Raw genomic sequence first — 25,447 nt, forward strand, 5'->3', positions numbered from 1 at the left:
CATGTTGTTTTTCCTCTGGAGTGTGGTTATCAATATCTTTGGTAATCAGACAAATGACACTTTTATTACATTCATGCAAAATTGTGGCACGCTTGATTGTCTCATGTACAATGTGTGCTTTTTGGAGAAGCCTTAACATATTTTTTATTTCAAATGGCTTGGATATTAACTATTTCAATAGCAGTTTCATGTTGGTAACACCTCCTGTTTGTAGCCAGTGGTCTCTCAAGTAAATATGCACCAAGATCTGTGTCGAAAATAGACTCCAATCAGAAAAATGTTCTAAATTGGATATCAGTTTTAGGCCAATCGATATAATAAGACTATTTACTTGCAGCTGTTTGCCCAGAAAGTGTTGTCTCATGATGTTTGAACTCATTATTACAATGCAATACAATATCTGAAGAACAGACAATAATTAAAGCCGCGGTAGCGGCGATGATGGCTCCTGCGCGACCGCCTTCCCGCCCATCCATGTTTTCTGTTGCGTTTTGCGGCATACCAAACGACGCTCAGTAATTCACCGTTGATGATTGCGTGGTCTGTGATTCAAATAGTAGTTTGTCCTGACAAATTGCAAGATCGTGCTGAACGCAGACCTGAGCAGGGAGAAAAAAAGAAAGCCTCAGTGACCCGAGACTTTTCATTGATGTTCAGGGGGTCAAAAATACCCGAGTTGTGGCAGAAAGAATAAAGTCTAAAAAATAAAGTCTAAAGAATAAAGTCTAAAGAATAATAATTCTAATGCTACTGCTAATGATAATGCTAAGAGAGGAAATGTCCCATCAAAATAAAAGAGGAAGAGGAAGTGAAGGCATTAATTGCGCCCCTGCTGGCCAATAGTGAAAAATACACAATATCTGTGATGCACCTTTTTTCATGGCGTCTCGAGGAGAATATAACCTATGAGTTTCAAACAAATCAGACAATGTTGAGTTTTTCACACAATGGGTAGGGGGCGCTAGAGTAAATTTGTTACATGGTATTAATTATTTCCAATCAGACCATAAAAATGCATTAGTGAGTGAAATATGAGCTCCGTAGATCAATTCCATTAGGCGTGACTTGTCCTAGAAAAAACAGGAAATTAAGCCTTTTTTTGAGGGCGTTACGCGGAGACCGTAAGGAATATCACATTTTTTTGAATATTCATTAAATTTCAATGTCTTTAGATGCAAAAAGTGTTGTTTTGAGCTCGATCGGACGAGAAACCAAAGTACGATTTTGAAAATATATATTTTTTAAATAGTTTTCTTCAATATAATGTGACAATTTACCATACTATTTTTCCTCATACTGATCAATCCCAATTTTAAATTTGATTTAATTTGTCATATTAAAATCAAATAAACATGGCAACAATTATACAATTTAACACAAAAACAGTCAGTACTCTGCTCCAAACCTCATATCTTTACTGGCATTAGCTGTGGACCCAAACATCACTGACTATTAGAAATGAATGAACCTTGATTTATTAATTGATTAATTACACTGCCTTGTCTTGATCTCAATAAACTAGACCACTACTGCTACTATTAAGAAGTCAAGAGAAAAAAAACATCCATTTCATACTTGTTTGACTAAAACTGGGTGCTCATTAATTGTAATGAAACCGCTTTTTATTCCGTCTTTTCACCTTCCGTTTCATGCATTAATTTGCTTGAATTAATGATTTTACTTTTACAATCTCCCCTCAGCGATCCCTCTGCATTGGTGTCTTCAGTGCTGTTCCATCTACTTGTTTATATGTAAATGAAGGCAACTTGAATAGTTTGCTGGCTGAAGAAGTTTGCCATGTGTCGATGTCGACTCGACTCATTGTAAACATTGCATCAGCGCTGGCTTGAAATGACGGCATCACACACATTCAGTGGTGTGAATGTGCAACAAAAAGAGAAAAACACAGTGGCGATGGGGAGCCACTGTGCTGTTGTCATGATATTACTACAAAGGGGGACCAATGGCTGCTTTATTGTCATCCCTGCTTTTTGATTGGCTACTTGGCGATTTACACAGCTAATCAGTGGCGGGCTGCGAGCGAGACCCCGGCCCACCTGTTCAGTCACTATTCACACAGGCATGTATCACACAGCAGGGAAACGCGCCGCTTCTGTGCGTCGCTGTGGTCCCGTCATCAATAATGCATGGCTCTGAGGATGAAAGGCTGTTTCGGCTTGAGGCATGTGTCTCTTATGGAGCGAGAAAGACATCAGTGCAGCCACTTAGAAGTATTCACAGACCAACTGAGCCCTGCTTCACATAGACGTGCTTCAGTGCTATAATGTACACAAAGAAACGTCGTGGGGGCAATAGAGATGGTCAATGGTGAGTTGTGACTGAGGTGTTTGACGGCTGTGATTTGACTACGATAGTGATGTTCAATGAATCGACTTTTAATGGGGAATATTATCACTACAATCAATGGCAAAAACGGTGTAGTTGAAAAAAACAATTCAATTAATTCTGTTCTGTAGGATTTGAGTGTGCTTGTTGAAATTTCCCCATGTGTGGACAATAAAGGATTATCTTATCTTATCTTATTGTTCCACTCACTCTTCATAATCCACGGTGGGTTTTTAAAGTTGAATCACAAAATATGAATAAGTTACCTATTCATTCTCTTTCTGCGTTTTCACTTTTGATTATAAAAACACAATAATTGAATTATGGTTTGTCCTTGTACTTACTTATTCTAATTGAACTATAGTGTCACAAGATATGTCAACTTCATTGTTCCAAGCATTTCTGTTTCATTATCCAATGAATATCGTTATAGGGATATTGAGATTTTCATTTATTTTACTTGCACTTGCACGTATCGGCTCCAACACATAAGGATACAGGTTGGAATATAATAGTAAACTAGTAATAACCCAATACTAGCATCTCTGTGTGTAAAATATTAGCGTTAATCTTATTCAATATAAGAATAATGCTTTTTAAAGACATTTTTACATAGCATAACCCCCTCTTTGTCTCTAGTGTCTTTTTTTTCTATCTCAATCCATCAACCACAAATAAATGTGGGCGACATTCAAGTTTCAATTCAGTCTGAGGTGAAGTCTTAAAACAGTCTTTGGTTTGGGGCTGATTTGGGGAATAACTTCAAGGCATTTCTGTATCCGTTCAAAGCTGTAGTGCTGTGGTACAATCCCTTTTACCCATAATGTATGATGTAGAGTCTATGATGCAACTCTCCACCTCACACAGCTCGACTGACTAACAGATGAGATGCCGCAGCACAGGATCAGCTGAGGAGGCTTATACGTGGCAGCGAAATGTAAATGTCGTTCTACACAATATCAACTGAAAATCATGTGGCCTAAATACGGACCAGAAGTGGGAAATGGATCAAAACATGGATAGTATCGAATACACTGTCCTCACTAAAACTATTCCAGGCTGATCTACATTAACAAAATGAAATTAACAACACATTTTCTGTGTAATCTTCCAAATAAGTGTTAATTTTACAATCCAGTGTTTCAGCTTCCTTTACATTTTCAGACAGTTCTAATCGAGACGACAGAATACTGTGTCCAACTGTGTCAAAAGCTGAGGACATATCGAAAAGCAGCAGGATTTCCAGAATCAAGTGTCAAAAGAAGCTCATTAAAAACACATAAAAGTACAGTTTCTGTGCTGTGTTGTTGCTTAAAGATGGATTATTTTCAGAAATGTCATTACAGGCAAGGTGTGTCTGCAGTGTGCGATAGACAACCTTTTCCAAACTTTAGAAAGGAAGGGAAGTTTAGATATTGGCTTATAGTTTGTAAGAGCTTTAGGATCCAAATTGTGCTTTTTAATAAGGGGCTGGACAACAGCATGTTTAAAACACAGAGGGAACACAGCCAGAGGAACGTGACTAACTGCATCATAGACTTCTTTAAAAAGTTTAGAAGTTATGCAGTCTGTGGGACAGTAGGAGGGTCTGTGCGTCTTAACTATCTTTGCCACTTCACTAAGGGCTGTTCCAAGGCTACATGACACACAGGAACAGCAGCAGGGTCACATATCAGGGACAAAGAGAAGGTGGTTAGAAGTTTGAACAGCCAGCTGATAAGCAAGCAAAGACGTCCTGAGCATCTGTAGAGAGCGATGTGCCGTTTTCTCTCAGTGCGTCGACATTAGTGCCTGAGTTCACGTGTGGTCTCATTTAACTATGAGACACGTCATAGTGCGAAAGGGCGCGATGGAGTTCAAATACCATTGCAGGTACTATCAAATGCAAGAGCCAGTTCTTCAACATCCCTCCAAGAGGATAAAAGCAAATCTGAGTTTACAAACACTGAGGAACATTGAGCTGGGATTGAGGAGTTCATTACGCGCCGAGTGCTCGTGACAGCGGGACGAGGCAGTGTTATAGTAAACAAGACAGGAAAATGATCCGAGATCATCTTCCATTCAAAGAACACACATAAGCAGCTTTAGTTCAAACCTTTAGTGCATTGAGTAGGACACTGCACAAAATGTGTCTTCTCTTATCTGGTTTATAAAACAGGTTTGAGGATGAGTTTGTATGACTTGGATCCTACAGATCGGCCCAGAAATATTGTCCGAACTTATTGGTTATTGGTTTCTTAGTATTATAAACAATCTGCATCAGCATCGGACATGAAAAAACCCCATATCGGTCGATCTCTTACCATCATAATCTCAGTATAAACCTGTGGAAAACAATGCAGTCCAATATTTTTTGTGCAATGCTTGGCATATAGTATTTTATTACATTTCTGGTGGATTTCCATATATTGTTTTTTAAAATGGTCATTAAAGTATTGAGGTGTACATTCTTTTTCTTTACACTTTAAAATTTTTAATGCAGTTCATAAAAGCCATTTACTGTAGGTGGATTCTTCTTCTTTTACGTGCCGGTAATTCAATACAACCTTTATACATTTAGTACACAGTTCAAAAGGTGGTAAACCACTAATCGAACAAAAACAGAAGTCATTTAAACACCGCACACGTCTCACAACATGCTTTAATATTAATAACCATTATGCTTTATTCTATACACACGTAAGTCTTGCCCCAGCCCCAGACTTCTATGTAGATCTAGTGAATGCTTTGTGAATGTGTGAGTGCATGTTTGCTGTAGTTGTGCCTTTGAAGTTCATTCTTCATTCAGCCTTTACCCTCTGCTCGGCGTCTGCTTTCCCTTTGAAGACCTTGTAGAGATGATTATTAAAGGCGTCTGCTCCAAATGTATGGCTGAATATGGATATGGGTGGAACTGACATCAGCCGCCACGTCTCCGGGCACTCGGAACGCTCAGAGTGCTTGGCAGTTGAGTTGATCCAGGAAATAAAATTAGCGGCTTCACAGGTAAACGCTGGTGGCTTGTTTACTCTTGGTCTTAGCGTTTTGCATTCACCGTCATCTCTTCTGCTAAGCTGCCCTGGGCTTTTTTCGCAAACACGTCGTTTTAAACTTCATCACTCAGTCGAGGAAAACGTAGAATATGAATTTTCAAAGGCTGTAAAGTTCTGCCTCACAGAAATGTATGCTACCCGCTTTCAAAAAGTTGAGTTCTGTACTTTTGATGCTTTGATATTAAGACCTAACCTTTTGTGACAGCAATATGATGGTTTTGTAAGTTTGTTGTTGTTGTTTTCATCTTCACTATTTAACATTCTGCAATATCTTCTTCATAAAACTGCAATAAGCTGAATATTAAAACAAGAATTGAAGGAAATGTTTGTGCGCCGCTTTAGTTTTTTAGTGATTCAAATTCTAAACCAATTCTAATCAATCAACCAATTCTGATTAATTCACCTTTGTGTTCTGTGCCTTGGTTTAACAAAGCGGTGTTAGAATTAGAAATGGCCCTATCGTAAGTAGAGGTGGACAATATTGAAACTGTGAATGTTGATTTGAAGAAAGTAAAAGTTGTATAATGAGGTAATCTTTAGATATTTCTGCCATTTTTTTGACTTTTCTTTTTTCTTTCTTTTTATACACAAAATAACCAAAACAAAAAGGGCAGGACCAGAGAGAAACAAAATAAGTAAAAAAACAAAACAAAATTTAAGGAAGGGTTGGAAATATAAGAAAAGAAGGTTGACGCACATTAAGTTAAAAAAATAGGTCAAATTTGTCCTTTTTCAGTCCAAAAAGTGATTTATTTCTTTTTCCATATTGCGTATTTTGATGATGACGTCGATGTCGGTGCGATTTGTGTCATCCATTTTTCTGCGTTGTCCTTCTCTCCAGCTGCCAGCATTATGTCCCATCCCAATAGATTTCCATTTATTGTGTCCATGGCAGGGGTATTGAGGCCCAATTTTACAAACATTTCTCATTTCTCATGATAGGCTCAATTATTTATTGCCAACATCGCCCAACACCAGGCTTGAGCATTGAGCAATATCTTTGGTTAATTTGATCGCCCAGATTGCGTTGGATGAGGCTTTTGTGGTCAGAAATCAACCGCTCGGTCGACGATTACGGCTGAGAAACTCTTTCATTTTGTCCGCTCGCTGGACATTGCTTCACTTTCCCTCTGCAAACAATGTGCTGCGGTCTTCCAAAGTTCACATTAGGTCTATTTGCATGCACGCTTGACAGCCAGCTGATGCTCTGTCTCTCAGCTGAAGTGCTCCGCTGTTGTTTTTCGACTCGCGTGCGTCCTGCTGGGGGGAGGAAAGGTCACCCGGGGTTCATTGGGTAGAGGTAGGATTTTTTAGCCTTGATTAACTGAACGTTATGTGGGTTGTTTTGACGCGAGCTACTCTGTGGACAGCCGCGATTTTAACGTGATATGATTGAAATGTTCACAGTTTTTCATGTTTTTAGGCACGGACGTAGCTGGAAGAATGTGACCGTCCTGATGCTAAAGCCTTTTTCAGTCAAGACCATGGTGAGTGACTCTGCTGTCTATATTTGGCTCATACAGAGAAGTTGCTTTTGAGTGCTCGTATGGGGGACGGTTCTAAAATTCATGTAAAACTATATATAGGACTATATAGTCATGTTTCAGTTTCATCAGTCCTTTCTTATCTAATGTTAGTTCTCTGTTTTTGGCACTACTTTGGCACTATTTCCTGCCATATGGCCCTCTCTGTGTGGTAAAGACTGTGTTCCATCTGCACTTACTGACACTTTAGCCGTATCAATTCATGTAAAACCATTTTAGATTTAATATTGAAAAGAAAATCTTCTGTGTAGTGCGTGTAGCTGCTTATATATAGTAAAATAGATGATTACATAAAGTCACAAACTTCAATTAATACAAAGGGGCAAACCACATGTTTACTGAATAGACTTAAATGCTTTTAACTTGTAGCTTTCTTATTTATTTATTTTTATTCATTCATTCGTCCGGGGACGACCTTAATAAGAAAAGCTCTCTTTTTCATTTGGCGTGACTATAAAATAAACATCTGAATCGACAAATACCTGATCTGATGTTCAGCACACCTTAATAATCAGGCCAAATACCAACAAGAGCCTTGTACACAATCAAAAGGTTGTGCAGTTCTCTTCTTGCATCCAATGATTGCCATCATACTTTAGAATATAATGGACACTAGCCTGGGTTAACTGTTTTCTACAATTAAGAGGAAAACAGTCAGCTCTTGTCTGTGTATGATTATTGTTCAATCACATTACCACTGAGCGTAAGAATACATTCATTTTTTGAGTCACTAGAGTTCCTTTTGGAGACCAGCATACATTTTGTTTTATTTGAATTCATTAGCCATTTTAAATTAACACAGTTTTGTTAGATGGAGTGAAAATCCACTGACTCACACTTAAGGCGCACTAGCATATAGAATCACATTATCTGCATACAAGTGGATGCTGCTATGTTTTAGATTATGGCCGATTGACCTCATGTAAATTGTAAATTGAAGTGGTCCAAGGAAATGCATTAAGAATTTAACTATTATCTTTAACAGTCTTTACCAAGCACATTAGTTTTGCATGTTTCTCTATTGAAGGCAGTTTCTTTTTACAAGCAGGTGTAAGTTAAACCTGGAAATGACGAGATGAAAAGGATATGACCCAAATTGTGGTTGTGCTTTTGATGTGACTGTGTAGTTTCCTGTTTGCTTGCTCTATACATTTAAAAAGTCATTTCAGCTTCATAGTTTAAATAAATACTGCTAACCTTGTAACTTCATAAAGCATCATAAAGAGCCATATAAGACTCCTATCTCCGAGGTCAATAAGCGTACAATATGTTGTTCTGGCAATATTCCACTACTGTGTTAAAACAAGGCCTCACAGGAGATAAAAGTTAAATAAATAAAAATGCCTGCCATGCCCATATGCCAGTTTGCCAAGGGGCTTTGCTGTAATACTCGGTGCGGTGGGGGTCACTGGCTCTTTGCTTTAATAACAGCAGGATTACCCGGGGTCTGCGCCGCTAACCCCGCCTTCTCCTGCGGCGCATCCAAACTCCCACGCTTCAACCGCACAACTCCCACTGGGTGACTCCTGCCGTCTCCACTTTCCCAGATATTTCTAAGCACCTACTCGAGAAGTCTCACAATCCCCGGCCTTAGAAGGTGTCTGCTTTGCCCTTTCTTCTTCACCCATGGCATTTAAATCCTCCTCCTATTGACGTGTGTCTCCGTATTGATTCTCTCCCGTTTGAAACGAGATGGGCGTGACAGGGACTGAAAGAATATCTGGCCAAGTTTGTTCCTACGTCTGTTTAAGTGTTGTTTTTAATGTGAAGGGGTAAGTTAAGTTGTGTTATGTAAGCTGGTCGATCTGGGTGGAGAGGGAGGTTCACTTGGGGATGCTGGCTCAGGTGGGGAGATGGAAGCTATTTTGGGTCCACGGCACTTATTCTGTCCGCCACACACATGAGATATTCTTTCACTGAAGGGTTTGTTTAGTACTAGTGCTGTATTTTATTAGCTAAATGCAACGACCAAACCACCAGCTTAATACTATGTTTGAAACTACAACTACAATCAGGAGTTGGATTGGACGATATTGACTAAAATAGTTTTTGGAGCATCCTGATAACAATAATTAGACAATTATGACAATCTGACCGAAATGTACTATAACATTGAACTAACACAGTGGAGGTTATTGATCAGGCACATTGGAAATGTCTGTCAAAAACAGAAATATCACTTTATACCCTTATTTGAAAGTTTTCAACTCTTTCTGACGTTTGTTTTTTATAAAATTTTCACTATTCACTTACGATATTCAGATTCAGCCCAATATATTCATTTTCAAACCAACATTCATGATATTATCTAGATTTCAATATATTGCCAAGCTCTAATTGGGAGTTTACTGTAATAAGACTAGAGTTAAAGAGGACTAAAATTTGTGTTAATCGACCACTTATTTTATTATAATTATAAGGAAAAAATAAAAGAAATTGCTGAATATGTGGGAGTGAATAATGAGTTTATTCTGCCTTTGGTTTTGTTTTTGTTTTACATTATAATGATGTATTCGATAAACAACATTTTTCAAGCTCTTCTGTTGCCATGCTCCCGCTAGTCAATTTTAGTGGACCAAGAAATTATTAAGTTGATTACAACCCTAAACAAGACTATTCATTCAACTTATGGCTTTTGAAAGAAAAAAGTGTTTATTCAGGTTGCATAAAATAATTGAGAATGTGATTTGGATACACACACGCTGTACGAGCCTCCTACTGGATAGTTGCTGCACGGGACATGATCTTTCAGCTGCAACACGGTATTCAAACCCATCTGATGCAGTGAGTGGCCTGATGTGTTTGAGAAGTGTCAAATCATTGGCATCGAGCAGAGAAAACATCTAAGGAGAAGCAGACACTAATCTACTACAGATCTGAACCCCAGAGAGAGTGTTTGGGACGAGCTGGAGAAGGCTTTGTGCTGTGGTCACTCTCTCACATCATCAATACAGATCAATTGGTGAAAAATAATGCAACACTGGATGGAAATAAATCTTTTAATAATGCAGAAGCTTATTGATACCATGCCTCAGCGAATGTGTGCTGTGATCAAAGCTAAAGGCGCTCCTACAAATAGAGCGTGTCCCTTTATTTCTGTAGCGACGCAATAACCCAAAACAAAATGTATATATTTATCTTTATACTTCCTTCATTCTCTACAGAACATGGATCGGACCTGTCTCCTGCCTCTTGTGCCTTGTGCTTGGTGAGTCCGAGCCAACAGGGCAGCCATGTTGTCCGGTACGTGGCGGCGTTCCGTGGGGCACCAGCAGTCCGGCCCTGTCGCCGCGGGGAACACCAGGGGCGTGACGGTGTGCGGGGTGACCAGCGGGACAGTGGTGCTCGAGGCCCAGTATGACTATAACTACCGTGCGGCTGACGGCAGACAGGTGTCCATCAGAGAGGGGGAACGCTTCATTCTGATCAAGAAGACCAACGCAGACTGGTGGCAGGTGAGAGATAGCAGGGTTGTAAGAAATTGTGGTATTTGTGTTTGATTTAGCCAGGAAACCACAAGATTATAGGCTTTTGGCCAGTGGATTAGGTTGACTGGCTTTACAGAGTAGTAAATACTGCAACAAGAACATTTTTAATTGACATTTATCTGTATATTTGAGTAATAATTTATCAGGACACGGGGCATCCCTTGCAAAAGAACATTAAGAGAATCTCCATGAAACCCTTTTACATTGCACAAAAATATATGAATTAATAACGGGGCATTTATTTGAGGCTTGGAATATACAACATGGTTAATTAATCAAACGTTAAACAGCAATACTTCTATCTTCTGTTTACATTATTAGAATAGATTAATAAAATGTGTATTATTTCTTACAGCATATGTCAAGTTAGGACTCAAAGAGCAGCTTTATTACTCAGCTGAGGCTCTCTCCACCGGTGTGTAGTCTTATTATTTGGCATCTGAAAATGTGTCTGTATGTTGACAGGTGCGGAGGATTGGTGCGGCCAGTAAGACAAAGCCTTTGTATGTTCCTGCCACCTATGTGACAGAGGTGCCTATTCAGCCCATGCCCTCGCCTCAGCGCCTGGTCACGTCAACATCACTCAACTCCAACTTCCGGACACTGCCCCGAGTGGCTTTCACCCCGAGCCCGACTCATTCAGTATACAGTGAAAGGCAAGGTACAGAATCTTCTTTCGCACCGTCATGGCCAATCTGGATCAAAACGGCGGAAAAGAGCCAAGTTTATTACATAACCAAAAGTATTTAGAGTGTATATAAAAAGCTTAGCTGGAAAATTGGGTTCTGTTATGTGCCAATTGCTGTTTTCGTTTGTGCATCTTGGCACCAATAGCAAAACTGGCAAATGTCAGTGCCAACCAGACTTATCACCCTCAGCAGGTCAATGAAGTTTAAGAATGTTACCAAATGCAGAAGAAATAATACAGCTTACATTGTACGTTTATTATATTTTGTGATGCTTCTCATATCAAGCAAAATGCTGACAGATGAAAAGGTGCCAATCTGTGCCATCCAAGCACTGACCAGACCCAATCCTGCTTAGCTTCCTAAATCAGACAAGATTGGGTGTTGACAAGGTGGTATGATCTATGGTGGAGGCTGTATCAGGAGGGGCATCTGATGTAAATAACATTTTCCCAATCATCTACAAGGGAATAAGTAATCATTGCATTAAATAGTAAAAATGTTGCTCTGTCCACAGTCGTGCAGAAACCTTTCTACCACTCCATGGACAACCTCAACACAAGCAGTGCCTACCAGGGAGCGAGCAACAGCACCGGCGGGCGTTTCCCCACTCTGCCCCTGTCCGGCTTCACCTTCGCCCCTAACTCCAGCACGTCCTCGTCGGGCCACCTCATGGTGCCCAGATCTCCCTCTGTGTCCACATCTCAACATCTCTCAGACTCCAGGGTGATTCCTACCATTACCCGCAGCCAGAGCTCCAGCAATCTGCCAGAAAATGTAACAGAGAACCCCTATGACGAGGTGGGAGGAGGCATCGGCACCCGAGGGAACTACAAGCCCCCCAAAAAGTCCTGTAGTCAGTGGGACATCGTGGGGACCTCTGAGAAGAAGACTCATCTACAGGTAGGAGAGAGGATATACTGTTTTAGTTTTTAGTTTTTCTTCTCATTTTCTCTATACATTAAGTTTTGAATTCTACACTGATGGTACATTTTAGCTGCCATTCAGATTTTCCATTTGATTGAACTAAAGGAGGCTGTGTTGTTAATTAAATAAACAGTTTCCACTCCAAAGGGCAGATGCATGACACCAGCCACTCCATAATAGTTGTACGTTCTTACAATAAATTTGCAATAAGATTCATCTGTAATGAGAAAACATTTATTACTTTGTGTCTCAAAAATGCTAAATTAATAAATCACAAAGTAATTACTGCCAAAAGTATGTATTTGTATAGTATTGCTTTAAAACCTAATGCTGCCGCAGCAGCTGGGGCAGTATTCCAGCGACACAGTATCTTGACCTCAATAATCCTCCTAGAGCACCAATCTAGTCAGCATTGGCATGATGTCAGAGCTGCCCTGTATTACATCAGTTGAGATTACAGAAGACATTGTTGGTGAGAGAAATAATCAAGGTTGTGTGTCTGCGTAAAATCTGCGTATCCAAAGTGTCTTTTTACCATGGTCTGAATCATGCATGAGGCTCTGAAAGTATGTGCTGTGATCTCTGAGGACACAGCAGTACTCTTATACACCACTTTCTCTTTTCCCTTCATTTCTCCGGCTCTACCCCGCTGTACTACACTCTTCTGCTCTCATGGTTTAAATCCAGTAAGCAGGATTATTGCTGTCACATTCAGGTCACAATTCCCTTTCTAATGGATAAACACTTTTTAATATATTTCATTCTCTACGGGCTCGCTACACTATCATACAATATAATAAATGAAGTATTTTATAAATACTGGGCAATATGACCTAAATAGTAGCACAATATTCAACCAAAGGAATTACTTAAAAATGAATTAAATACCAATGTCTGTTCAAAATGTCTGTTCAACTGGATGCCACAACTCCTTTGTTAAGACATTTAAACACTAGATGTTTTGTGCTGATGATAAAGCTCTGCTCTGATATTGGCATCACAGTGAGGCACGCAGCCAACTGTGAGTAAGCTCCAATCTCTCATGAAGATGAGAACATGAGCATCACAGAATGTGAATGTGCTCATTTATTTAATTGTCAAATACCATCATATTAATATCAAACAAAAAAAATCCTTGGTACTTATTTGTTTATTTATTGGATGAATCAGATGCATTATTTCAAGTGTTATAGCAGAAATTATAATTTTCAACACCGTCTTTAACACAGAAATTCCACAGTTACAGATTTATTGTAAGGTAATTATTTGTGAATGCAGTTCCTCCAGGTGAGTGCAGCCTCAGTGCTGCCCCCTGCAGTAAACTATGGCACTGTAACAGAGACCTTGTATATGGCCTAAATATGATCCCTTTGACATGACTGGGCTTATGTAACAGGGATCAAACTGCCAGTCACTGCTGTTTGTTCTCTTTCTCAAACCACTTTAAATAAATGATCAAAGGTATGAATGTCCTTCATGAGCTTTGTTGTATCAGCTATATATTTAATATACCGGTATTCATGTATTCTACATACTGTATGTGCTGCAGATAAAATGTATGTGACTATACTAGTATAAGGCACTGCAATGACATATCTGCTGTTCGCTTCTAAATTTGTCAAATCAATAATCTAAAAGATTATGTATCAATACTTTTGTTTTAAAATATCTTGCAGTGTAAATGCCCATTACTAAGTCTTGGTAATTGGATCGGTTTGATTAGTGAAATAAACAGATGTGTATTGTTTCAATTGACTTACTTGTTGTAATACTCAGTGTGTCTTTGTCTTTCTTTCTCTTTTCTTAGGTCCCGACAGAGTCTTACCTGGCGCAGCTCTCGTGGCAGGTGTCTCCTCTGTACACGGACCCTCAGCCTGAGAAGCGTTCGTTCCAGCACGAGCCCCCCAGCCCTGCCCCAGGACAGCATCCTCTCCAAACCCTGGAACTGTGGGAGCAGTACACAGACCCCGCCTCAGGCCGGTGGTACTACGTCAACAGTGTCACAAAGGAGAGATCCTGGAAGCCTCCACGAAGGGCCCGCAGTCACACCACCAGCAGTGGCAGCAGCACAAGCAACACCAAGGTGAGAAAAAATGTCCTGTTTTCATCCTACTAACGTTGGTTAGGTTGAAACGTGTTGGACAAAGATGTTTGCTCATTAATTGACCTTTCTGCATTTAAAAAATAGCTTATAATCCAACAATATAAGTTACCAAAATGCTTATCTGCCCCCATAAATCTTCTGTAAACACTATTCAGGTTCATTTGAAATCTGAGTGCAATTGTTTAATGATTTAAGGTTTTTGTTCCAATCAGACAAAAGGTGATAAGGACATAAACCTCACACATCCATTTCTGTTCCAGGTCCGTTTCGTTCAAGCCCAGACATTACCCAGAGACACCAACCATTTGACATTGACGCTTGCTGCTGCGAGTAATGGGACTATGCACAGGGTAAGGATTGAATGACTGACAGCTCCTCATATCGAGTCTAACTTGAATAGTCATTGGCTACTGTGGTTTTCTCCGCCCTCATTTGCAAACAGGAACAAGCGAGTTTGTGCATATTGGCAAACTTTTTCTTTCTAATTTATTTTTAACAGTGACAGTAACTTTTAAATTGCTGAACTGAGTATTGCTATTTAGTTGTTATGCATTGAATAATTTGTCCTGGTTCAAACCGGCACAGGTGAAAGCGAAAACGTGGACAGAAGGACAGAGGGCAGCAGAGGCTTTTAGAGCTGGCTCATGACAAACCCCACCCAATATTCACCATCTTTCAAAAGAAACCAATTAGAAAGCAATTAGAACTCATCTCATTTAATGCTCATGGATAAATGTAAATCTTTAATAATAATATTCTACAAATCAATGAATCTTTCTGGAGCAAAAACTCCAGCAGTCAGAGCAGTCAAAGCCTAAACAACATGTACAGACAACATTACATCATACAGACAGCGTATGAAAGTGTCCGCTGAGAGTTTAAGTATTGTGGACAATTTAAAGCAGATTATACTATAGATATTATAAAAGTAATCTAAAATGAGTTTTGGCTGTTAATCCCTGGAGGAAACAACAAGGTCAGGCGGTTTGAACTGATGCAGTTGCTCTGAGGCCAACAACACAGTCATAATCCAACAGCCAAATATAGCAACTACATTCAAATTAGATAAAGATAATGTTACGTGGTCAAATAAAAGTTTCAATTGATGTTTGGTATTGGGGAATTCTGAGACAAAACCAATTAATGTAACCCGTCTTGCACTGTGAAACTACGCAACTTCAGTCCGCTAATGTCACTGATAAACGTCCAAACTCTCCGTGATTTTGCAAAGATTTTTCGAGATTTTCTCGTCGACGTTGTGATGAAAAGGTTTTCTGCAACACAGGAAACGGCTGAAATTGACGCATCCATAGAATGAGTGACGACACGGCCTTGTTACGGCACCGTGAGCGGCGTGATCCAGATTGTGAAAGATAAGCATTTTGCATCTGAAAGCAGCCTTGCCTCACCCTTGCGTCAGTGTTTCAAATTTAATGTGGCTCATCAAAAAATACTCCTCCTGATCAAAGGAGTGATTCCCCCGTCAGGTCGGAGTGAGGCGCACGCTGCCGACCCATATGTGCCACGTTCGATTCATGAGGTGTTGTCATACAGGGACTCCAGCGGCGACAACCGATGCATAGTGTATGATTTAGTGATGCTGAAGTGAAGTTTACTCCCTGGTCTGTAGGTCTGAAGTATGAAGTGTGACTGCTCTGAGGTTTAGTAGTGGTAATGGTAGTTGTTTGATGTAGTGCTATTTGTTTTTCTTTGCCACTTTGCACTTATTTAAATGGATTCACAAATCATCAACCAATGTTTAGCGTGCGATTGTTTGTCAGCTTTAATGCTATATTCCATGTAGTTAGATATGTCATACGTTTGTTAGTTTTAGACAATTATCACATCAGTCGGGATGTAACGACATGCAAATCAATATTAATTTCTCTGTACACTATTTTTGGGGATATTGTGGCAAACTGAATTGTAGATATGATACATTTTGTCTCTTTTAAAATGCCTTGACAAGACTTTGGTGGTTGGTGTGAGTCATATTCCAACGAATTAAGATACACAAGTGCTTAAAAACTTATTTCTCTTGATGTCTTCAAACAATCATGGTCCAAGTTTTCTCTGTTTCTTTAGCTGCTGCTGCAACAAAACAATGCATTTAAGCAAAGAATATTGCAATTCAATATATTTTGCCTTTTGTTACAGCCCTAGTAACCAGTGGTGGAAAGTTCATATTAAGTAAAGTACTGCACTTAAGTAATAGTTTTAGTCTGTACTGTATCTAATTTTACTTTACGTATAATTTACATTGGATGTGTTTTATCTCACTACATTTTAGAGCAGGCATAGTATGTACATTCTATTCAATTTATTTTTCACTCAAATAAAAAGTATTTTTATTCTAGTTTGAAACCTGCTGAAATGGTTGAGGGTTTATTTATTTTTTTTCACATTTTTATGCTGACACTACAAGAAATCGATTTGGTCTCTACTGATTTTCCAAAATCAGCACAATTCTTTATCAAAATCCCTATATTCCACTCTTTAATACTTCTCAAAATCAGCGTCAAATACTTTTTACTCTAAAAGTGCCTACTTTAGTAAATATTTTCTGTAATAGTTTAAGATTGCGCTTGTATATGCCTTTTTACTTAAGTATCACAATTGAGTACTACTGCGTAGACCACTAATACCACTTATACCACTTATACCACTTATACCACTAATACCACTTATACCACTAATATCACTAATTGCAAATAATATGTGTAAAAGTGTGACCATCTACTGATCCATTGTAACACAACATTATAACTAATACTTTTAAATAACTACAAAAGAAAGTCTGTACTATAAAAAAAAGAACCATTGTCATGTGCATTATTATGTCATTGTTCATTTTCCTATTGCCCTGAGGCTGTCAGGGCCAACAGGAGTCAGGCGTTCTGGTAAAGCTCATTGACAATGCAACTTCCTGGTTGAGTTGCTGTACACGAGACTGATGCTGCAGCTGATAAACTGGCTTCCTTCTAGAATGGGGAAGTATGCACGGACTGACAAGAGGGAGAGATTAAACGCTTTTAACCGTGACACTTCAGTCATGACATGCAAAACAGAGCAGAGGATTTGACCTTTATCTGAGTGTTACTAGTTGGTTTATTGTCTTCAGTTTTCAGCCATGAGCGCATTTGTAGTAAGTAGATTTTACATTTATTTGTCCGTTCGTTCTACCATGTGTTATCTAGTTTGCTGATGTCATGTTTGTTAGTGACAAAAGCTGATTAGACTGAGCTACTGTGTGATGAATATTTGAGTTTCATCAGCCAGGGAGGCAAAAGAGCTGCCTATTTCCCCCCAAACGTTGAGAAAAATATGAAATGACTGTGTGTGCGCGCTGTGGTGATGATTCAAAGCTTTTTCTTTTTCTCACAAGCTGTAGTGTTAGCTGACCTTGTGACTGAGTGTAGTAGCTAAAAACATACCAGCATCCTGTTTGTCTAAAATCACTTAGAGCTTAGTTTATTTTAGTTTATTATTAGCTTCAACCAGGGCAACTTAAGGCCCGGGGGCTGGATCAGGCCCGCGACCTATCTTCCAATTTATTTATTTTTTCTTGTTTACTAGTTTAATTTTGGGTGAGCACTAATTTATAGCTGGTTTGGTTGATTTAGTCATTGTTTAATTTTGCTTTATACCTGTTTTTATTCTGGGTTAGTCCTGGTTCAGACCCAGTCAGCTCTAGTCTTGTCCTAGTTTAATTCTGGTTCTGTACTGGCAATTCTTCCGATAAGCCTTGGTAACGCTGGTAAAACCTTATGTCTACACAAAAATCTAATGGAGCTGTGGTTGTTTTATTCTTTTTGAAACAGATCTAGGGTTGTGTGTATTTTGTGTGACCCCAGATAGTTAACGTGGTGGCGTGTTGTGCATCCAGAGACCACGGCCCGCTAACAAATCTGGCCCTTAGGAAAATAATTTGTCCGGCCCTGGCTTAAACTGTAAACAATAGTTGTTCATGTGACTGTCTGTGTGTGTGTTTCTTTCCTCGTTGTTGTCACCTGACGACAGCTTTGATAGCCACAACCAAAGCACTGACAGTAGCTGTGCGATCAAACAGGTGGATTTACATTAACACATGTCACAGTTATTAATATAAATGAATGCAAATTCAAGCATGTCAGTGAATTATTCCAAAGTGATACATCTTTTTCCTGCTTTGTTCATTCCCAAGATATTTCATCATTTTGGCCCCCAACTTCAATGCACAATCTGCATTACATGATTCTGTTTTGCTTGAATGGGAGATTGGTCTGTACTGTGTCAGCAATATCTGCCCTTTGGAAATGGGGGATTTTCCTCTTAAAATCAGCGTGTTGGAGCAGTTAGATTTGCAAAAAGTGCCTCTGCACAGCCTCACAGTAGACTGCATTAGCTTAATGCCAGCTACGCGCTTCACATTCCCAGTGATCAGCATTTATGCATATTAAGTTGGAGAAATAACAACTCATCGCGTAAAAAGAAAGGCTATTACCCAAGCAATTCTTACTGCAACATGTTGCATCACAGTGGGGTGTGGGTGCGCGCAATTTAAAGCCCTTTTAAAGGCCTGCTCTTAGCACAGGAGCAGATTTGGCTCTTAGTACTAATCCTCCCTGCATGAAGAGATGGCAAACATTTGGAGGGATGTTTAGTGATTGTTGAAACTGGGTTACAGGGATTTACAAAGGTATTCAATTATGGATGTGGTGGCAAAGTTAAGTGAACACGTGACTTTATGACAAACATATTGACCGTATAACTTTTCCAGTGATGACAGTCAAGCAACATCAACATCGAACTGTTTGATTTGATTTCAGTTCAAAGTACCACTTACATTTATACGAAACAAATGTAATGTGTCAAAACAAAAACTGAGATATGCTAAATGTGAAATGTATGTCATTACTGAATGTTGAATAAATGTTATTACGGTACTTAATGTTGTAAATATGTCATTACTTAATGTTGTAAATATGTCATTACCTAGTGTCGTATATATGTCATTACCTAGTGTTGTAAATATGTCATTACTTAATGTTTTACTTTGTGTTCTGTCTGCTCTCTGATCCTTTCTTCACATGAAGAGCCTTCCTCGAGCTGTCTCCTCCGACACCCTAAACAGCATGACGTTCTCTAAGAGTCAAAAGTATAACGAGTCCAGGCAGCAGCTCAGTCATTCCCAGTCTCTCAGCTTCTCTGAGAATGGCAAGGTAAACATGCTTCTCCACATACATACAACGCTAACGAACAAACAGCTGCTAAAGCTAACTGTGTCATCAACTCCAGCAGTGCAGAGACTACTCATGCAATGTGACTGACATTGTGGTGGAGCCCCCCTCTCCAGCCAGCTCCCCAGACAGTGACGGCTGCACCCCGGTAAGACCTCTAACTCTTAACCCTGAGCCTCATAATAATAGCTGGGTTTCTGCAAATTAGCAAAGGTTGGATACATTTATATATATATTTATTTATTTTATCGCAATCCAAAGTACCGGTAGATGTATTCTCCTCTTACACATTACATTTTACCATGATATTTGATGTCACACATACATTATATTTAGTATTTGGCCAAGAAACTTTGTTGTTTGACCATCTTTTTTTTGTAGAACATGTTTGCCTTGTTTGTAATGAGAAGATACCAGAGATTTGCAGTTTGGCCACACAGGTTTTACAGGAAGAAAGACTGCTATGACATAAGTTTAACTGTTACCTAAAAATTTGTGTCATACTTACGTACAGAGTAATATCAACTCTGCTGGTCCCAAACCTTACTTAGAAATGGCAGCAAGAGGAAGGGCATCCGGAATAAAAACACACCCTGGTATGATTTACAGTCTTTCAACAAATAAAAAAACAATATTACAATAAACAAAAGCTGATGATTCAGTCCATGTTCAGTTTTCAAACTTTGTCACTGCTAAATTGGCTGTTAAATGGGGCCGCTGCGAGTTTAGTGCAGTTCCCTCATGTGGATGTTTTATTTTTCCCTCATGTTGGTGTTTTATTTTTTCCTGAATGATGCAAGAGTCAAGTTAAATGTCTGTCCTCTCAAGATGCTGTTTATTACAAAAGGGAAAGCTTTATGCTTACACTCACCTACTCCTGTCTGAACTATCCATGGCTTATATTATATCGTCATAGACACCAGTGTAGATGTATCTGTTTGTCCTGTTATTGCAGGAGTTGGAGAAAGCTGGACTATTAAATAAGACCAAGATCGCAGAAGGAGGTAGAAAGCTAAGGTACAATTTAAACTACTCTTCTGTGAATTATTATAAAGTAAGCTTAAGATTGCACTGAATTAACGTTATGTTTACAGGAAAAATTGGACTCCTTCTTGGGTGGTGCTGGTTGGGAACAGCCTGGTTTTCTTCAAAGATCCTAAATCACAGACGCCATCCAGCTGGGTAAGTGTGTAACTGAATTTAAATGAGTTGGTTTAAGCTGGTGAGCGAGTACATTTCCTGATTATAAAAGCTCTTGTCATGCATGAGGCACAAAACACTTTTTTCTGCCTGATGGATTTCCTATTTTGGGATAAAGCCCACAGACTCTAGTGTCAGCTGACTCTGCACCAGAGCTGAAAGCCTCGGTGTGAACTCAAAAAGACACTTCATATTTTCCCCCTTTGTCACATAATGTATTGATGCGCTTTATGTTTTTTATCCTGAACCTGGGGAGCATTGGACTATTGTAAATCAAATCAAATCAATTTATTTTTGTAAGGCCCAAAATCACAACAACAGTTGCCTCTGAGGGCCACAGGGAGAAATGAATCAACAATGTCTGTGGTGGCGAGGGAGTTAGACAATGTCTGTGGTGGCGAGGGACGATGTCCCAGGGTCCTCTGTCCTTAGACTCTCCTTCTCGGCCAGAAAAAACTACAAAAAAAACCTCATTGGGAAAAAAGCGTAGAAACCTGGAGGAGTTCCAGTGAAGGAGAGATCCGACTCTCACAGACGGACAGACGGACACGAGGGAGACTGGAGCTGGACCACTTTTCAGGCAGATGAGGGACCGACTGAGTCGAGCTGGACCCACTCTTCAGGCAGATGAGGGACCGACTGAGGCGAGCTGGACCCACTCTTCAGGCAGATGAGGGACCGTCTGAGTCGAGCTGGACCCACTCTTCAGGCAGATGAGGGACCGACTGAGGCGAGCTGGACCCACTCTTCAGGCAGATGAGGGACCGTCTGAGTCGAGCTGGACCCACTCTTCAGGCAGATGAGGGACCGACTGAGGCGAGCTGGACCCACTCTTCAGGCAGATGAGGGACCGTCTGAGTCGAGCTGGACCCACTCTTCAGGCAGATGAGGGACCGTCTGAGTCGAGCTGGACCCACTCTTCAGGCAGATGAGGGACCGTCTGAGTCGAGCTGGACCCACTCTTCAGGCAGATGAGGGACCGACTGAGGCGAGCTGGACCCACTCTTCAGGCAGATGAGGGACCGTCTGAGTCGAGCTGGACCCACTCTTCAGGCAGATGAGGGACCGTCTGAGTCGAGCTGGACCCACTCTTCAGGCAGATGAGGGACCGTCGGAGGCGAGCTGGACCCACTCTTCAGGCAGATGAGGGACCGTCGGAGGCGAGCTGGACCCACTCCTCAAGACAGATGAGGGACCGTCGGAGGCGAGCTGGACCCACTCCTCAGGCAGATGAGGGACCGTCCACACAGGGCAGGGACCACTTCACCAGGAGAGGGGCATCTGGGTCCACAGGTCCTCAGGAGTGAGAGAAAGAAAAAGAAGGCAGTGAACAGTTTGCAAGTGGAATTAAGAAATAAATATTGTTTGATAGCATAAGTAGTCAGAAGAAGAGGATAGTGCTCAAGCTGACATACTTCCCCCAGCACAGTTACTCCTAGCTTTAGCTACAGCGTAGCTAAAGCTGTGGGTTTATGTTTCTGTTCCTAACTAGTCTGACCATAAGCGATTTCGAAGAGGAACGTTTTAAGCCTGGACTTAAATGAAGAGACTGTGTCAGCATATTTAACATGGGTCGGGAGTTGATTCCATAACACAGGAGCTTGGTAGCTAAACGCTCTACCTCCTACAGTACTTTTAGAGACTCTTGGCACCACCAGAAGGCCAGCATTCTGAGAGCGAAGAGCTCTGTTTGGATGATATGGTTCTATAGCATCTTTGAGGTAGGATGGGGCCATGTCATTTATGGCTTTGTAGGTCAAGAGTAGAATTTTAAATTTGATTCTAAACTGGACGGGGAGCCAGTGAAGAGACTTCAGCACCGGCGTAATGTGCTCTCTTCTTTTTGTTCCTGTTAGTAATCTTGCTGCTGCATTTTGAACCAGTTGAAAGCTTTTTATGGAGCTTTTAGGACACGCTGCAAGCAGGGAGTTACAGTAGTCTAATCTAGTCGTTACAAATGCATGGATAAGTTTTTCGGCATCACTTTTAGGCAGGATTCTTCCGATTTTGGCTATGTTGCGCAAATGGAAATAGGCTGTTTTACAAGCTTGATTTATATGAGCTTTAAATGAGAGCTCCTGGTCAAATGAGACTCCAAGATTTCTTACTGTAGAACTAGAGGCTACACTGACATTGTCCAGTGTGACTATCTGCTCAGATAGAGAGTCTCGTAGATGCTTAGGGCCAAGCACAATGACCTCGGTTTTTTCAGGGTTAAGAAGCAGGTAGTTAAGTGTCATCCAGGTTTTTATCTCCTTCACACAAGCACTAAGTCTGTCTACTTGATCGCTCTGATCAGGTTTCATTGATAAATACAGCTGAGTGTCGTCTGCATAGCAGTGGAAGTTAATGTCATGCTTTCTGATAATGTTGCCTAATGGCAGCATATAAAGAGTAAACAGAATTGGACCGAGTACCGAACCCTGTGGCACACCGTAAATTACTTTAGAGCTTGGTGAGGAGCTCTGGTTTACATTAACAAATTGGTACCTATCAGATAAACAGGATTTAAACCAGCTGAGGGCTGTTCCTCCAACACCTACATCACATTCTAACCTCTGCAGTAGAATGTTGTGGTCAATGGTGTCAAACGCTGCGCTGAGGTCCAACAGAACCAGGATTGAGACCAGTCCATCGTCAGCGGCTAATAACAAATCATTTGTGACTTTAACTAGTGCAGTTTCAGTGCTGTGGTGGGCTCTGAACCCTGACTGGAAAACTTCAAATAAGTTATTGTCCTGCAGGTGGCGACAAAGCTGTTTTACTACAACTTTTTCAAGGATTTTAGAGACGAAGGGAAGATTTGAAATAGGTCTGTAGTTTACCAATAGGTCGGGATCTAGATTAGGCTTTTTCAGAAGAGGTTTAATGACTGCATGTTTGAAGGACTGTGGAACATAGCCACTTTCGAGTGAAGTATTTATTATATTAAGAATAGGGTCTATAATTAGGGGGAGAATGTCTTTGAGGAGTCTGCTTGGAATGGGGTCTAGGACACAAGTTGAGCTTTTAGAGGACATAATGGCTGAAGTTATCTCTGCTTGATCAACAGCTGTGAACCTTTCTAAGTTTACAGGTGGATTTATATGGGACGCTCAGATTTACAGCTTGGGCTAGTTCAGGGCTAATAGCGGGGGTAATTTCATCTAATTTATCTCTGATTGTAAAACAGGTCTAAATAAACACTGGCCACTTTGGACTTTACATTTACCTCAGACATCTGACCTTTTGTTTTGTGTTATTGTGCAGACAAACCAAGGAAATATAGGTTAAGAGGGAAATTGTAATAACAGTATATTCTTTAATACTTTACATTTGAAGTGACATTTGTAGGAAGATAATTTGTTGGCTTTATTGGTTTCACTGGTGGTTTTATGGTTAGTACTGACAATAATGCAATCATATGGGCCAAGACTATGGAATGACAGCTATTATTCTACTAAGGGATGTCATGATTTAATTTTGTGTCACAATTAATGTGAGAAGAAACATACTTTTACAATTATTCACAATAAATCAAATATTGATTGTTTTACACTATCAAATAAACTACAGTTCTTCATGAAATAAAAAGTGATGTCAATGTAATCAGCCAGATGAAAAAGAAAATGAAAACTGAAGTCAGATATGAGCAAAAAAAGAAAGTGAATTGAACTTTTATTAGTGTATTATCATTCTAATCAGAAAATGATGGTACTAAAAATGTCCTTTTCAGAGACCAGGAAACAGCAGACCTGAAAGCAGTGTGGATTTGAGAGGATCACAACTGCACTGGGCCAACGATTTATCCAGTAAAAAGAACGTCTTTAAGGTGAAGGGCAGTCCAGATATTTTTATCATAGGATTTAAATTGTGTTTTGAAGAAAAGCGACTTTTCTCATGAATGTGGGAAGTGAGAGTGGGAAGCACCCTTACTTTTAATTAGACCCCATTGTAAGTCTTACCCTGGAAGAGGAAGCATCAAAAATAACTTGTTCAGTGTAATTTCATTAAAAACTGTATAACTCATCGGACTCTTTTCAATCAGAGAAAGGTCAGACATTCTACAAATGTTTGCTAACACGTATTTAAATGTTTCAGCTGAGGACAGTTACAGGCAATGAGTTCCTTCTCCAGTCAGAGACCGACTCGCTGATCCAAGAGTGGTTCAACACCATCCAGAGTGTCATCGACCGCCTGGTAACACTCCATATCACAGTTTGATACATTTCATCAGCAATATTTGGCCTTTCATTCCATTATCCCATTTTTTATTTGTCCCTGTACATCTTGAATGTTGTGTGTTCGGGCTATTTTAACACTGGCTAACATGTTTTCTTTGACTCATCTCAATACCACTTATTAATTTATTTCGGATACAAACTTAATCGAATTATGCTACTAAATATACTCATACCCACATAATAAGGATGGACAAAAAAGGACAACAAACTATTTGCCAAAAGTAGATGCTGATTGTCGTGTTTATTTCTTGTTTGACAACTTCAACTTAAAGTATCATTGTCACTTACCAATTACAATATTTTAGCATTGATTAAACTATTCTGACTATCTTCTATAACACTGTTTAAAAGATCTGTCTGATTCCAGTGCCACTTTAAAGTTTCCTTCTCTTCTGGTCAGGACCGTGAGAACCCCCTGGACAATGTGCTTCTGTATTCTCTGAGGCGAGCGGGCAGCGTGGAGATGCTGGAGCACAGTGGGGACGAGGACGAGAAGAAAACCACCCGTAAGCTATCTTTGCTATTACATGTAGTCTTTCTTTTAATTCAAACCCATTATCATTCACTCACTACGAATGTTTAAAGAAGTACAAAGAATTATGCCACTCTTGACCATCTTTAAATGCCATCGTCCGGTTCATGTTTCCTTCTGCTCATTGCTCTGTCTCCTCACTCCAT

The 25,447-nt window shown here is 40.0% G+C and overlaps 1 protein-coding gene across 3 annotated transcripts in view; it reads left to right on the forward strand.

Annotated features, from left to right (window-relative positions):
- The window catches only part of arhgap9 (Rho GTPase activating protein 9), a 38,911-nt gene that overhangs the window by 3,046 nt on the left and 10,418 nt on the right, over positions 1-25,447 (forward strand). For 2 of the 3 annotated variants that reach the window (XM_072451717.1, XM_072451715.1), the window contains exons 2-14: positions 6,802-6,865; positions 10,087-10,377; positions 10,876-11,071; positions 11,614-11,999; positions 13,831-14,106; positions 14,388-14,477; positions 19,203-19,328; positions 19,405-19,494; positions 20,302-20,363; positions 20,441-20,528; positions 24,262-24,357; positions 24,627-24,725; positions 25,170-25,275. In XM_072451717.1, coding sequence (XP_072307818.1) covers positions 10,156-10,377; positions 10,876-11,071; positions 11,614-11,999; positions 13,831-14,106; positions 14,388-14,477; positions 19,203-19,328; positions 19,405-19,494; positions 20,302-20,363; positions 20,441-20,528; positions 24,262-24,357; positions 24,627-24,725; positions 25,170-25,275 — 1,837 coding nt within the window. In that variant the 5' untranslated portion in view covers positions 6,802-6,865; positions 10,087-10,155. The remainder of the gene's footprint in view (positions 1-6,801; positions 6,866-10,086; positions 10,378-10,875; positions 11,072-11,613; positions 12,000-13,830; positions 14,107-14,387; positions 14,478-19,202; positions 19,329-19,404; positions 19,495-20,301; positions 20,364-20,440; positions 20,529-24,261; positions 24,358-24,626; positions 24,726-25,169; positions 25,276-25,447) is intronic. The other variant, XM_072451716.1, reaches the window with a different exon arrangement.

The sequence above is a fragment of the Eucyclogobius newberryi genome, unplaced genomic scaffold, assembly GCF_026437365.1.
Source record: "Eucyclogobius newberryi isolate DKJ021-1_F unplaced genomic scaffold, fEucNew1.0.hap1 SCAF_19, whole genome shotgun sequence".
Taxonomy (NCBI): Eukaryota; Metazoa; Chordata; class Actinopteri; order Gobiiformes; family Gobiidae; genus Eucyclogobius; species Eucyclogobius newberryi.